The 14,434-nt window shown below is 49.6% G+C and overlaps 1 protein-coding gene and 1 long non-coding RNA gene across 5 annotated transcripts in view; both read right to left on the bottom strand.

Moving 5' to 3' along the window:
* PRXL2A (peroxiredoxin like 2A) overlaps nt 1-11,933 on the bottom strand; it is a 29,390-nt gene extending 17,457 nt beyond the window's left edge. The window contains exons 1-2 of one of the 4 annotated variants that reach the window (XM_011714582.2): nt 11,778-11,933; nt 152-331 (exon numbers count right to left, since the gene is read on the bottom strand). In XM_011714582.2, the coding sequence (XP_011712884.2) occupies nt 152-329 (178 nt within the window). In that variant the 5' untranslated portion in view covers nt 330-331; nt 11,778-11,933. Of the gene's footprint in view, nt 1-151; nt 332-5,967; nt 6,283-11,777 lie in introns of those variants that run through there. The other 3 variants (XM_011714584.2, XM_011714583.3, XM_011714585.3) reach the window with 3 other exon arrangements.
* On the bottom strand, nt 616-5,961 carry LOC112423890 (uncharacterized). The gene is made up of 2 exons (XR_003014471.2): nt 4,488-5,961; nt 616-4,198 (listed from the first exon to the last, which is right to left on the bottom strand). It is a non-coding gene; the product is annotated as an uncharacterized lncRNA (long non-coding RNA).
* Nucleotides 11,934-14,434: the final 2,501 nt, after the last annotated feature.

The raw sequence follows: 14,434 nt of genomic DNA, 5'->3' as shown, positions 1-14,434 counted from the left end.
TGCTAGTTTAAAAACTGTTATTAAATTTTTCCTAATGTTGTTATATTATCTTTTCAATTAAAAAAAGGAGAGAGTTTAGAAAGAAAACAGTAAGTAAGCCTGTATCTCAGCTCCTTGGAAAAGTACTGAGACCTGAAGGGTCACCACTTACCCTTCTCCAGTGTTTTCAGGTCTATATCCTCCAGGTACTCCAGTGCTGCTTTCTGGGGCTTGGACAGAAACACGTCTGTGTTGGCAAGAAGCAATGCCAAGGCAGCAGCCCCCAGGGCTCCTGCACCAATGGACCACATCCCCACGGTGAAGAAACTTGGGTCCTGGAGGAAAGACATTTCTGGAGATTGAGAAGAAGGAAGAAGGCGTTACTGCTCCCACAGGGTAGATGGAATTTCATCTTCCAGGCAAGGCTCTGGCAGGACAGCCAACCAGGAGGTCAGGACAGAGGAGGGGAGCAGCAGTGTCAGAGGCGAGATTGGACAAGGGCTGCTAAGCACCTACTGCCACCAGAACTTGGGGATGCAGCACACACATGGAGGTTCCTGCACCATGGAGCTCACCAGGGCGTCAGGAGTGATGACAGAGAAAGGACAGCCGTCTCAATTGCTTCTCTTGCTGCTCTCTCTTCTCATGCCCCAGGCTGCAGCCCCCAGCTCCTGTGGAGCTGTGCCGAACTATGTCCCCTGTAGGCAGACTACTTCCTCATTCCCCTCCTCATCAATGCCTAATTCTCCCTCACAATCCAGGTGGCTCAGGATCACGTGCCTGGGTAGGGGCAGCTTTCTCTTCTGTGATCAGAGGATACTCAGAACACCAACCACACTGTTTTGTTCCCCTATCTTCTTTCCTCTTTAGTTTGAGGACCCTCCAGAAACAAGGACCATACCCTGGTCATTAAGCCCCCAGCCAGTGCCCAGCAGGGCCTCATTCATTATAGGCAGGTAGTAATTTCTCCCAATTGAGAAAAGCTTTATTTCTGCCTCATTATATAAACAAAATAGGCTTATAGTAAAAAAACAAAATGAAGAGAATACATGAAACCATAGTTGATGAGAAAGCAAATACTCTCTGAAGCTACCACCTACTGATGGCCACTGTTAAACACTGGTGTTTAGTAACCTGACTTTTTTCTCCTGTGAACAGAACTACACAGATGTCTGCCAAACAAATGCAGGTGTTATATCAGAAAGAGGAGGTCCTGGCAGGGCACGGTGGCTCATGCCTGTAAACCCAGAACTTTGGGAGACCGAGGTGGGTGGATCACGAGGTCATGAGATCAAGACCATCCTGGCCAACATAGTGAAAACCCTGTCTCTACTAAAAATACAAAAATTAGCTGGGCATGGTGGCGCACGCCTGTAATCCCGCTATTCGGGAGGCTGAGGCAGGAGAATCGCCTGAAACCGGGAGGCAGAGGTTGCAGTGAGCTGAGATCGTGCCACTGCACTTCAGTCTGGTGACAGAGCAAGACTCAGCCTCAAAAAAAGAAAAAGAAAAAGAAAAGAAAAGAGGAGGTCCTATGGCATCTGCAGAGGAGGCTGGGCAAAAGACAGCTGCATAAGGTAAGGGTCTCTGCAACTGAAATGGAGCTCCAGGCGGGTTCTGTCAGAATTCAGCCTTGTTCCTGACTTCTGCCTGGGTGCCTGAGGCTCTCTCCAGCTAGGAAGACTTGTGCCTGTGGGTGGGAGCTCCTGGAAGGAGCCCACAAGGTACCCCCACCTCCAGCCTTCCTTCTCCCAACAACCACTTACAATGTCTATCTTTCCAGTTGGTCCTCACGCCATCCTAAGCTCTGGCATACCCTGGTGCCTTCCTCCCTAAGTACCAGCCTGCTTCTGTGTGCTTAGATCACTGGGGATAGGCCTGGGAGTGGGTAATTGTGTGGCCCACCTGACCCCAGCCCATCGAACCTCCAGCTCAAGTCTCCCCTGCAGGACTTGGCCAGGAGAGGATGTCTCCAAAGGATGAGGAAAGGCCCTGGAAATCCGAATGTCAGTGCCAAGGGTGGGGGCTGTGAGAGGTGCACTGCATGAGGTGGGGGTGGGAGTGAGTTGGTGGTGACTTTGGGAAGGAAAGGGTAGGCCAGACTAGCACTGAAGCCACCTGGAAATTCAGATTTAAGAAATAAAAGAGGCAGCCATAAAAAAGAATGAAATCATGTCCTTTGCAACAACATGGGTGGAGATGGAGACCATCAGCCTAAGTGAACTAACCCAGAAACAGAAAATCAAATACCACATGTTCTCATTTACAAGTGGGAGCTAATCAATAGTATACATGGACATAAAGATGGAAATAATAGACACTGGGGACTGCTGAAGAGGGGAGGGTGGGGGACAAGGTGGGGTGAAAATTACCTATCAGGTATAAGGGTCACTATTTGGATAACGGGTACACTAGAAGCCCAGTCTCCATCACTACACAATATACCCATGTAACAAATATGCATATATACCCCATGAATCTAAAATAATTTTTTTTTAAAGGAATGAGAGAGAACCTTGGTTGAGAACAGTGGCTCATGCCTGTAATCTCAGCATTTTGGGAGGCTGAGGCAAGAGGGTTGCTTGAGCCCAGGAGTTTGAAACAAGCTTGGACAACATGGGAGGACCTTGTCTATACAAAATTAGCTGGGCGTGGTGGCACATGCCTGCGGTCTCCGCTACTTGGGAGGCTGAGGTGGGAGGATCACTTTAGCCCAGAACTCCAGCCTAGGTGACAGAGCAAGACCTTGTCTTTAAAAAAGAAAAAAAAAGAAGAAGAAAAGAAGTTCCAGGTAAGCGGGGTAACCAAACAAAAACAACATCTAAGAAAGAGGAATTTGGCATCTATACACTTGGGAAGAGGAAAAAGAAGGGGAAAATCAGTGCGTGTGTGTGTTGGGGAAGGGGGTGCTGTTATGGTGTGTCTGACATGAGGGACCTGTGCTGAGAAAGAAGAGTTTCTTACTACCCACTATTCAAAATGTAACCCATAAATGGCACCATCTACAAACACAGAATCTCAACCCCCACCTTCGAACTAAGCAATCTTACACTGCCTTTTAGTTGGACTGGCAGACAATTAATTCATAAGCACATTAAAGTTTGAGAAGCATTGTGTTAGAGCAAAGAATTCAGGACTTCGTGCTTGGTTGGCCATCAGCCGCCAGAATAAAGTCAAGTCACGAGGGCGGTCTGGCCTTGGAGAGCTGGGCCCTCCGCCAAGACCCTGAGAACGGAACATTACAGACATGCACACATCTCTACCCCTCTGCCTGGAATATCCTATTTCATTCTGTGCTTCACGACTCAAAGGCCTCTTTAAGAAGGCTTCCCTGATGTTCTGCCAGCTCCCTACTTTCAGCCTCCCACTTCTACCCCCAAGAGGTGTTGATTCACCCCCTCCTCAGTTCTGTGTCCAAACATCACCCACATTTCTCCTGATGTGCTTGACACACCGGTTTGGACCTGTCAGATTTCTCTCCTTTGAGGACATTCTGCAGTTTATCTCTGAATCTCTCATGCCTAGCACAGCGCACATCTGGTACAAAGCAGGCTCACCACAAGTGCATGCTGAAAGGTATTCAACAGAATTGAATGACAAAGACAATGGCTTATGGACAACCAAAGTTCTTGGGACAAACAGGAAAGAACCTGACACAGGCCTGTTTCCAATTCTTTAATTTGGCAAGTTACGCATTACTGGATTATAGTTCACAGAACAATTAGGGGGAAAACCACAGCTCTTATCTCTTGCTGTAAATAAGAAATTTCCCAGAGCCTGGAACAACTTCTGTACCTTTATGCATTTCCAAAATGTTTCTGGATTTCTGACTTGTGTGTATGACTCAGGAGCACATGGAATGGTCTCTGATCACAGATTTGATGGGCATTTCTATGTCAGTATACAAAGACGAGCTTACATCCACCCCACAAATGGACTCTCTCTGACTCCTAGGACACATCGGTGCATTCAGATAGTCCAGGGCCCCTCACAGTCAGCTCCACATTCTTCCAACACACCCCTGCACTCAGAGGCAAATAGCCTCCACCTTCCCACTGCCCAGTGATGGGCGTTTGGCATGTTTGCTCCTAGGCACAAGGGAATTCAACTCAACTAGACCCAACATTTACTTCCAAACATTTATTCAGCACTGACCTGTTCAATAAATGATGATTTGGGAGGACATAAAATGATACACAATCCGCAAGAAAATATAGACCTGGCACACAAATAACAAAAAAATCAAGTGGGAAGGTGAGGCAGCTTGGGCAAGGTATGGGCATGAGGCTATGGTGGTGCAGGAATGACAGCCAGTCTGGGTAGCCACAGAAGCACCCAGAAGGAAGTGGCTTTGGAGCCGGTATAGGACACAGGAGGCAGCATGGACAGGCTACGTCGGGATGGGGCCAGCTAAGCTGGGAGACAGCAGGCTGACTGGGGCAGGTGTCAGTGCTGAAGGAGCCCTGAGAACTCAAACTTCTATGTTCCAAAGACCCCCATCTCCATACCTCAAGTTCAAGGGCTGGGTACAAGATCCAGACCGCAAAACCCCCAGAAGTGCTGTCTTCCAACCTCCCACTGTGATCCTGGAAGTGTGAGCAGAGAATCAGCCCTCTGGGGCGGTGGACCCCATCCTCAGGCACTGCAGCACCATGCTGAGAGTGTTATCAGGACCAGTGGTGAGCATCAGGCCTCTCCATGGACCGAACTCACCCAGCGGGCCTCTAGCAGCCCAGTCTTGTGCCAGAGAGCAGCACAGAAAATTCACTTTCAGGAATACCTGGCGAGCACACAGGCCCAGCCTCTTACCCAAGGCCCTGGGCTACAAAGCAGCTCCCATCCTGGCAAGTCTTGAAGCATGTACTACTGTGACTTGCTGCACAGTGAGCAGACCCCGAATTCTGAAATCACAATTATTCCTAGGCACAAAAAAGGACAATCAAAGGAACTTTAATTTCTAAACAGAAACGATGCATTTTCACATGGTCCTCTAAGATTGCAGAGATAGGCAGGCCAGCAATCCTTCGTACCTCTGCAGTCAGTGGTCTTAGAAGCCAGTCAGTAATGGCCTAATTTCATTCACTCAACAGTCTTGTGATGGAAAGAGTATCCTGTTTAGCAGCTAACGCTGAGGTTCAGAGTTCAGTAACTTCCCCTGTGTCACAGAGCCAGCAGGCAGCGGTACTATAACTTGGACCCGAGTCAACAGGAATAGGACTCCAAAGCTTGAAAGACTACCTTTCCTCCCCACACATTCAGAAGTGGGTTTACATCTGCTATAATTGTTGATTAACAAAGAAAAAAAGAAAGAAGTGGGTCCTGGAGATCCAGGAGTATGATTCCCTTTGTCTTAAAGAGAACTTTTTTTAATCACCTTATTTTTTCAGTCATCATGTACAGTCAAACCATGTTTACTGTAAAGGAAATTTACCATATACCAGATGTTCCTTCTCTTTCCTCCCCCTTTCTATCCCCCTTCTATTAAGGAAAGGGTCAGTTTCTCTGGAACAGAATAGTAGGGTTGTTTACAGAAGAGCCAGCCCCCACCTGACACAGCTATAGCATTCATTTCCCCACTGCTGGGCTTATCTCATCCACCCTCTCCTACAGAAGATGAAGCAGGATAAAGCCACAAACAAACAACAGCTGTGGCAGCTCAGAGTGGCAGCTCTGGTCTGAACATGGGGGCAAGAGGAGGAGACCCAGTGGGGCTCCCTAGGCTAAGCTGAGTCAATTCCTCCCCAGGTCTCATTTTTTTTTTTTCAACTCCATGAGGAGGTTCCTAATGATCCCCAGTGACATCCCATGAGTCTAATAAAAACAGGTCACTTTGGAGTCAGATTCTAGGTTCCTCACCACCACCCCCACCCCCAATTTCAGTTTCCAGCTTTGAGACCCTGTCTTTTCCCTATATAAGGCAACTCCCCTCCTCACATGGTCTCCTACCCCCAACCTCGGACACTTCAAACTTGGGAACAAGGTACTCACCATCCACAGCGTCCACACCTCTGCTTCTCCTGACAAAGAAGCATACCCAGGGGTGAGCAGGCGGGCCTGGGCAGGCAACAAGGGGAGGGCTGGAGGCGGGACTAGGTCCCTAGGCTCAGTCACTCCACAGGCAGGACCAGGCCACCCAGAAACCCTGGGGCTCCTTCAGCTGCCAACAGCCAGTCTCCAGAAAACATCTAAGTGGAAAGCTGCCAAGGCCCCCTAGACCTTCAAAAAGTTGAGCAAAGCTTTCAGTCATTTGCAGTCACGCAGATTATAACATTTCCCAAGTGCCACCAGACTCCTCCTCTGCTATCCAGTGCAGACTAAAGAAGCAACGCACGCACACAGCCCACATGTCACACTAGTGCAAATAAAAGATGTCCCTTTCTCTGTGGCTCCTTATGCAGCCTGTTCCCTTGCCCCATTTCTCACCCCAGGCCTGGAAAGTCAGCTGGCACCTCTGAGGTCCCTCACCTGCTGTCTATTCTTTACCTCCCTTTGCTTTCCCTTCCTTTTCTGCCACATCGGTGGCTTCCCTCAACCCACACTCCCTTCCTGGGTGACTTCTCCTTCCAGCACTTCACCCACCACTTTGATATTGACTTCCAAGTTCCTATTGCTGTTCTGACCCAAGGTTTCCACTCGGGGATTTTGTAGGTATCTCTGTTGTACCACATCCAAAACTAAAGTCTACTTCTCTGCTGGAGTTCCATGGCTCAGTAGATTCGGGGTGGGGGGGTGGGGATTCACATTTTACTGTTCATTTGCCTTCACTGCCCACATCAACTCAGGAAGTTCTGTCCATCTTGTAAAATGTATCTGCTACTCATCCTCTTCTTGACCTCACTGCTGCTGTCCAAACCCAGGACCCTACAACTCTGTCCCTAGCCTATTTCAAGAACCACAGAACTGAACCTGGCTGGTTCTAGTCTGGTCCTCCATAGTTTATTTTCCATGCCGTAGTCACAGCGATCCCAGCACACCCCAACCTGATTACATCCTTGCCTTGCGTTCAGGCTCTCACTAACTCCTCAGTATGCCAGCTGATGGGGCCCTCCACAGCTTGGCTTCAGCTCACCCTTCGGGCCTCACCCCTGCCCCTGCAGCACCCTTTTCAGACCACTCCCTGTGCAAGTGTTGCTCATGTTGTTTCCTTTGCCCAGGATGCCCCCCCACCCATGCCAACCACGTAAATGCCTACTTATTCATAAGGCCCAGCGCACATAACACTTCCTCTCCAAAGCCTTTCCTGAAAGCCCCGACAACTGACTGCTCACTCACCTCTTCTATAGTATGCATGTGTGTGCACACACACCCATAACCCTGCACAATGCACAAATGGATTTTGTAAATTTTATTTATTTACATGTCTGTCTCCACAAGATGGTGGCACAATGTGTTGTCGTCTTCATTTCTGCATCCCCAGCACTCAACACAGATCCTGGTAATTACCAGGCATTAAATGTTAATGAAATGATCTGAATTCTACTCTTAGAATTCCACAGTGTGGGCCGGGCGCGGTGGCTCAAGCCTGTAATCCCAGCACTTTGGGAGGCCGAGATGGGCGGATCACGAGGTCAGGAGATCGAGAGACGATCCCGGCTAACACGGTGAAACCCCGTCTCTACTAAAAAATACAAAAAAATAGCCGGGCGAGGTGGCGGGCGCCTGTAGTCCCAGCTACTCGGGAGGCTGAGGCCGGAGAATGGCGTAAACCCGGGAGGCGGAGCTTGCAGTGAGCTGAGATCCGGCCACTGCACTCCAGCCTGGGTGACAGAGCAAGACTCCGTCTCAAAAAAAAAAAAAAAAAAAAAGAATTCCACAGTGTGGCAGACTTGGAACTTATAGCTACTCAATTCCAATTTTAGCTCAGTATGAAAGGTAATTTTGGACAGGGCTAGCTTGACATTAAAGAAAACACTCTAGCTTGGGACTTAGGTAACCTTAGTCCGGGTCCTTGCTCTACTGCTCACTAGCAGGGCAATCTGACTTAAGCTATGAAGACAACTCGGGGCCTGGATCTCATCATCTGTATAGACAGAGGAAGGAACTCAAAATTCCAAGAAGCTGTCTTAGCTCTGACATCCAAAGACTCTAAAGTACCATGGGACTGTAACTACAGGGATCTGATGTCCAGAAAGTCATGGGAAGCCCTGCCACCACTGTTCTCCTGCTGGGTGTGCACATTCACATTGCCTCCTTCCTGGGGCCTAACTCCTGACTGTTCCAGGAGCTGCCTCTGGGCAGGAACTGATAAAGTCTTAATGAAACAAAGTATCAGCACTGGGTGAGTTAATTCATGTCTGAAACAAGTAGAGACAGCATCATATTCTAAACATCAAGGGTACACCTGCCCAGCCCAGCCCCACCCAGGGAATCCTCCCTCTTCAGAATGAGCGGGCCTGAGGCAGAGACAAGGGAGAAGCAAGAAAGGGTGCTGAGGGAGACAAAAAAACTGAGAGTGCACATGCCTCCTTGCCTCAGGCCCTCAGTGAACAAGGCTTGAAAGGATGCTTCATCTTCCTTCTCTGATCTCCTCTGTTCCCCTCTCCTTCCCTCAAAGCTCTCAATCAGCTTCATTTTACTGAGCAAATGAAGAAACTAAAGCTCAGAGAAGGAGCTGGCTAGTCCAAGGTCACATGGGAAGGACAGGTTGTCAGTGGCTGCGCTGGGAGTCAGGTCTGGGTCTCCCAACTTCCAGTCCATAACTGTTTATCCTGCATCGGACACGATAAGTCCTGGGCAGCCAACCACAGGCCAGTGGCCTCTAAGGCTGGAAGAGCATGGGAGTTCGGGCTCAGGAAGTGGGGCCCTGCAGGTCTTGAAACCTGTTCACTGGCCTCAGGCAAGCTAAGAGCAAGACTGCCCCTAAACAGGGCCTGGGAAATCTGCTGCCTGGAGAGAACATCAGCCTCTCCCTAGCCCAATCTTTGGTAAGCAGCTTATAATCTGAAGCCAAATGTCTTCTTAAGGGTCTCGTTGCCTAGTCTCCGCTGAGAAGTCATTCTGCACCTCTCCTCCCCAGAGTAACAAGACTCCGTCCATCCTTGTCTAGCAGACTGATGATGCAGGCACACAGAGCCTTATGAGCAACAGATGCCCTTCCACCCACCCTTGTCTTCAAACACCACAAAACTAGTCACTTGCAATGAGCTCTCACCTACCTGCCTCAGTCTCCAACTCTCAGCCCTGCTCCTTGGGGTGTGTATCTACCTGGTTTTGGCCCAGCCCTACTCTCAAATGCCAGGTTCAGAAACCTCTGAATAGATGCTGAAATCAGCACCAGCCCTCACATTCCTCACTCTTGGGCGTATCTCAGGGTTTCCCAGTAGCTGATTATGTCCTCTTGTTTCCTCAAGCTGTAGCAGCCCCGCAAAGAGCAAGCCATTCCAATCTCACTTGCACAACCTCCTGTCTGGGCTCCATCAAGTTACATGGGTGTGGATAGGAAGGCAAGGCAATACCACAGAAGACACTGGGCTAAAAGCCAAAAATCCTGGGTTTTCTCTCTTTGAGAGTTATTTTATCCCTCTGAACCTGTGTCTTCTAAAAACAAGGGCGCTTTAAAAAGTTGTCATAAAGATTATATAAGAAGGGCAATTTGCAATGCGGCAATGCACTAGAGTACTGCAAAGCAGCATTATCTTTCTCTCCTTTGCAGGGCTCAGATTCACTCATGCCCCTATAAAGACAGGATATCTGAAGCAGGACAGACACAAAATACTGAACTTGGTCTGATGGAAACACTGACTTGTCTCAGCCCCTCTGGCCTGTAGGCCTGCTCCATGCTATTCCTGTAGTAGCCAAAACTGCCTCCTGCACTAGCAGCGCCAGAGAAGGCAAAGGGCACTGTTCAGTTGTAATTTCCCTGTGCCAGAGGCCACTGAGCTCAGAGGTGAGGCTGGCTCCCTGCACAGCACCTCGGGATGGTTCTTGCCACACAAGCTGCAGCGGAAAACTTGGAGCTTCTCCTCAACATTTCACAAAAAGGCAAGAATCCAACTGGCATAACAGCTGCCTTCTTTTTTTTTGAGACGGAATCTCGCTCTCCCAGTCCGGAGTGCAGTGGCTCCATCTCGGCTCACTGCAAGCTCCGCCTCCAGGGTTCATGCCAATCTCCTGCCTCAGCCTCCCAAGTAGCTGGGACTACAGGCGCCTGCCACCATGCCTGGCTAATTTTTTGTATTTTTTAGTAGAGACGGGGTTTCACTGTGTTAGCCAGGATGGTCTCAATCTCCTGACCTTGTGATCTCGGCCTCCCAAAGTTCTGGGATTACAGGCATGAGCCACCACTCCCGGCAGCCTTATTTCTTAGATAGGGATAGAGCCTGGGGCTTGAGCCCTAGAGTTCCAGTCCTATCCAAACTTTCTGAGCACCATTTAAATGATACGAGATTAGACAATCATCAGAAATGTCTTTTGTACCCCTTCAGGAGTAATGCAGAAGGTCTCAACTAAACGACATGCTCTTATAAAAGAGGGGAATATAGGAAAGGTCCACACCAACAACAACTAATATCTAACTTTAATTCTTGCAAGCTGTATAAACCTGGACAAGGAACTGTTCTGCATCAGTAAAATGGGAATGCTTCCTTAATTACCTTCTACAGAGTTGCAAGAATCAAAGGATTAAATGTATAGGAGGTGCCTTGTGAAGTACCTCACAAAAAGTGCAATAAATACGATGTATAATTCTTCTTTATTTCTAGAGCAATGATTACCCTCAAAACGTTATTTGCACCCAAAATGAAGTTTTCTGATGAATGAGTATGGTAAGGAGTTGGGGTTTGCAGCCGAAATCCCAACCCTCATTCTCTAAAGCTGGGCCCAAGCAAGAGCATTCAAGACTATTCAAGCTGACTCCTTCACAATGTTTTTCAAAACAAATCCTGATTATTTTCTTTTTAAAAAACCACCTGCCAGGTTCAAAGGAAAATATATTAAAATAAAACAAACAAAAAAGCTGAGTTCTGGGTTGCTGGGCTGTGGAGACAGCATGATGTGGCAAGAAAAAGAGGCGCAGGAGCAGCTGTGAACCCAGGTCCGACAGTGGACTCCGGGTGCGCCTCCTTCCCACAGCCCTGGTCCGGCTGGGCCTTAATTTCCCTTCCTTTGCCTCTAACCATCTCAACCTGCGCCTTCACCTCCCGCCCCAGCAACAACCCTGGGGGCAGATTGTATATCTACCTTTTCATTCCTAGACCTCAGCAGGGTTGTTAAGTTTACAACTGGGCTCTACCCAATTTAAAGTCAGATGTTTGTGACTCTTGGGAAAGAGGGGGAACAGGTGCCTCTGAAACGTTGAACGACACTAGAAACCATGCCCTCTTAAAAGACACGACCCTAAGTGGGCACAGAGACAAAGACGAGGACTGCCAGGTCCACACCTAGGGCTGGTCCAGCCGGGCCACCCCCAGGCCCACGCTCCAGGGCAGAGCCCTCTCCTCTGTTCCTTGTCCCAACAATTCGCGAAGGTCGGCGTCACTCAAGGCTCGGGGGCGGGGACAGAGGGGCCCCTAGCCCGCCGCAGCAGCGCCGGGTTCCCGTCTCCGGTAGCCGACGCCCGTGCGCAGGGTTTTTCCACCGGCCGCCGCGCAGGGTGGCGGAGAGGACGTCGTCCCCTGAGGGAGCGCCAGCGCTGCGGTGGTTCCTAGGGAAGTTGGCGCGGGTCCGAGGGGCGCGCCTCACCAGCCCAGCACCCACCCTACCGCGCGCCGCCAGCCCTGCCTCAGTTTCCCCGCTTACGCCGCGGCAGGCCCCGCCTACGGACATCACATGCCTCGCGGAGCCCCGCGCGCAGCACCTACCTCAAGTGCCTCCCTTCTTCTGGTCTTCTCCCGCCCCGACGCCCGGGCGCTGAGGGGCCAAGGCGCCTGGCCCCGAGGGTCCCAGGGGCGGGCCCTGCGCCTGCGCAGCTTCGAGCCTGCGCTCCCTCGCGCGCCGCCGCGCCACCGCGCCACCGCGCCACCGCCATGTGACCCGACCCGCCCCCCCGTGGGAGGAGCTCCGGGCCCGCCCCCGCCTCGCGGACCTCCGGGCCGCGTCTCCTAGCCCCAGTGGCGCTCGGGCGTGTGCCTAACCGGTCGTTTTACGCGCAGCGCTCGGTCGGTCCACTCCTCGTGTCCGCGAACCGAGGCCCCGATGCGTTCTTCAGGGCGCTGCCTGGGGCAAAAGAAGGCGCTGGACACCCCTAATGGAGTCTGGAAGCACCTGTCCTGCAGCCGAGGCCGGCCAACTTCCTTCCAATCTTCAGCCTGGTTTAGAATAGCTCTTTTGATAGTTTTGTTTCGTCTTGTGTTTTTAACCTCCATGGGGAGGGGGATTCTTAAGGACCGACACATTGCGTTGAGCCCCTTCTAGTTCTATGTACAGATTCAGAATTGCCAACCTCTATCCTCCACCCACGTTCCCTTTCATCCGCAATGCTGACTATGGGGCAGAGAACGGTGAGCCGCAGCCTGCGGACTCCGGGGGACGCTGAGACGGGTTGGTCACACACCGCCCATCCACTTACTCCTCGTGTTGGAAGTGCCTACACTTTCATGAAAGTAGGGGGTTGTGTCGGGCGCGCTGGCTCACGCCTGTAATCTCAGGACTTTAGGAGGATCGCTTGAGCCCAGGAGTTCAAGACCAGCCTGGGCACCATAATAAGACTCCATCTCTACGTAAAAAACAAAAACCAGCCAGGTATAGTGGCGCGTGCCTGTATTTCCAGCTACTCCGGAGCTGAGGTGGAAGGATTGCTTGAACCCTGGAGGCAGAGGTTGCAGTGAGCCCAAATCACGCCACTGCACTCCAGCCTGTCTCAAAAAAAAAAAGAAAAAAAAAAGAGACCCTGTCTTAAAAACACGAAACAAAAAGTAGGAGGTTGGGAGAACATACTTTCAGAGACAGTAGAGCTGATTCACAAGACATATCAGTGGTTGGCCGGGCTCGGTGGCTCATCCCTGTAATCCCAACACTTTGGGAAGCCAAGGCGGGCAGATCACTTGAGGGCAGGAGTTCGAGACCAGCCTGACCAACATGGCGAAACCTCGTCTCTACTAAAAAATACAAAAATTAGCCGGGTGTGGTGGCACGCACCTGTAGTCTCAACTACTCAAGAGGCTGAGGCAGGAGAATCACTTGAACCCGGGAGGTGGAGGTTGCACTGAGCCGAGACGGTGCCACTGCACTCCAGCCTGGGTGAGAGAGTGAGATTCCTCTGTCTCAAAAAAAAAAAAAAAAACATATCAGTGACACAATGCAAAGACCAGTCACAGGGCAGCATAGGGTGAAGTGACAAAGCAGGCCAATGCCCACCCTTTAAAGGTGGCCATTTGCCTGCAACACCTTCCCCCCTTCATCTGGGAAGTGCCCACAGGTGTACAAAGTCCAAAGGCTTCCGCGATTCACCTCCCTGACTTCCCACTCAGACTCCATGTTCCATGTAAACTTACAGCAACACTTGGGGAGCTTGATCTATTTAAGGGGGTCTCTCTTCAACCAGACTGTGAGTTCCTCCACTTCACCTCTGGGACCCCACAGCCCGGCCCAGGGACAGCGCGGAAATGTACTTAGAACATGTTAGAGGTGGATCTAAGTTGTGGGGTAAGGGAGATCAGCCTGAGTGCCCATGCAGTTTTCCTGCAGGAGTTAGGCATATGATTTGAAGGCCAGAAAACATTTCATATACTTTGGTGCAATGTGGGTGTAGTTTAGAAAAAAAAAATGTGTATATATATATATACACACACACACATTTGTGTATATATATATGCATATTTTATTAGCTATCAGATGTAGCCTGGTGTGTATACATACATATTTTATGTATGTATATAATTTATACATATTTTAATATGTATATATATTATATATATATATTTTATATATATACCTCCAGAGGACCTTTCTTTCATCTCCCTTATTTCTCCTTACCTTGTGAAGAGGAGCGGGAGAAGGGTCACTCTTTCCATCCCGAAACAGGAAGTTCAAAGGTGAGGAGGGTTTGCAGGGAAGGCCACTTAGAACAAAACAGGAAGTCATCTCCTTGGGAAATGAGTTCTCGGAGACTGACCATTAATGACAGAGCCATTCAGGGGTTGGGGATAGATAGTAAAATTCTGAGGAGGAAAGTGCCTGAGGCTTTAACTGTGATGTAATTACCAATCACATGCAAAGTCATGATTATATTTACACTTCCGTAACATTCTGAAGCTCTGGACTTCAAAAACCAGGCTACATCTTATAGCTAATTAATATGTTCCTCACATTCCCATGTTTCTTTTTGTACAAGAAAGCACAGGCTGAAGTCATTAAAAAACAGTCATTAGACCAGAAAAATAAGTTATGGGCAAGCAGACACAGGAAAACTTAGTTACAAAGCTCAAGGACTAAAACTAAAAACCAAACCAAAACAAAAAACCTGAAGAATAAACCAAAAAAACCCACCAACCTGCCCAGTTTGTAAGAGCAAAATAAT

The sequence above is a fragment of the Macaca nemestrina genome, chromosome 9 (genome assembly GCF_043159975.1).
Source record: "Macaca nemestrina isolate mMacNem1 chromosome 9, mMacNem.hap1, whole genome shotgun sequence".
In the NCBI taxonomy this organism is placed as follows: domain Eukaryota; kingdom Metazoa; phylum Chordata; class Mammalia; order Primates; family Cercopithecidae; genus Macaca; species Macaca nemestrina.
The sequence above is the reverse complement of the archived record's forward strand: the minus strand, read 5'-3'. Positions and strand labels throughout refer to the sequence as shown.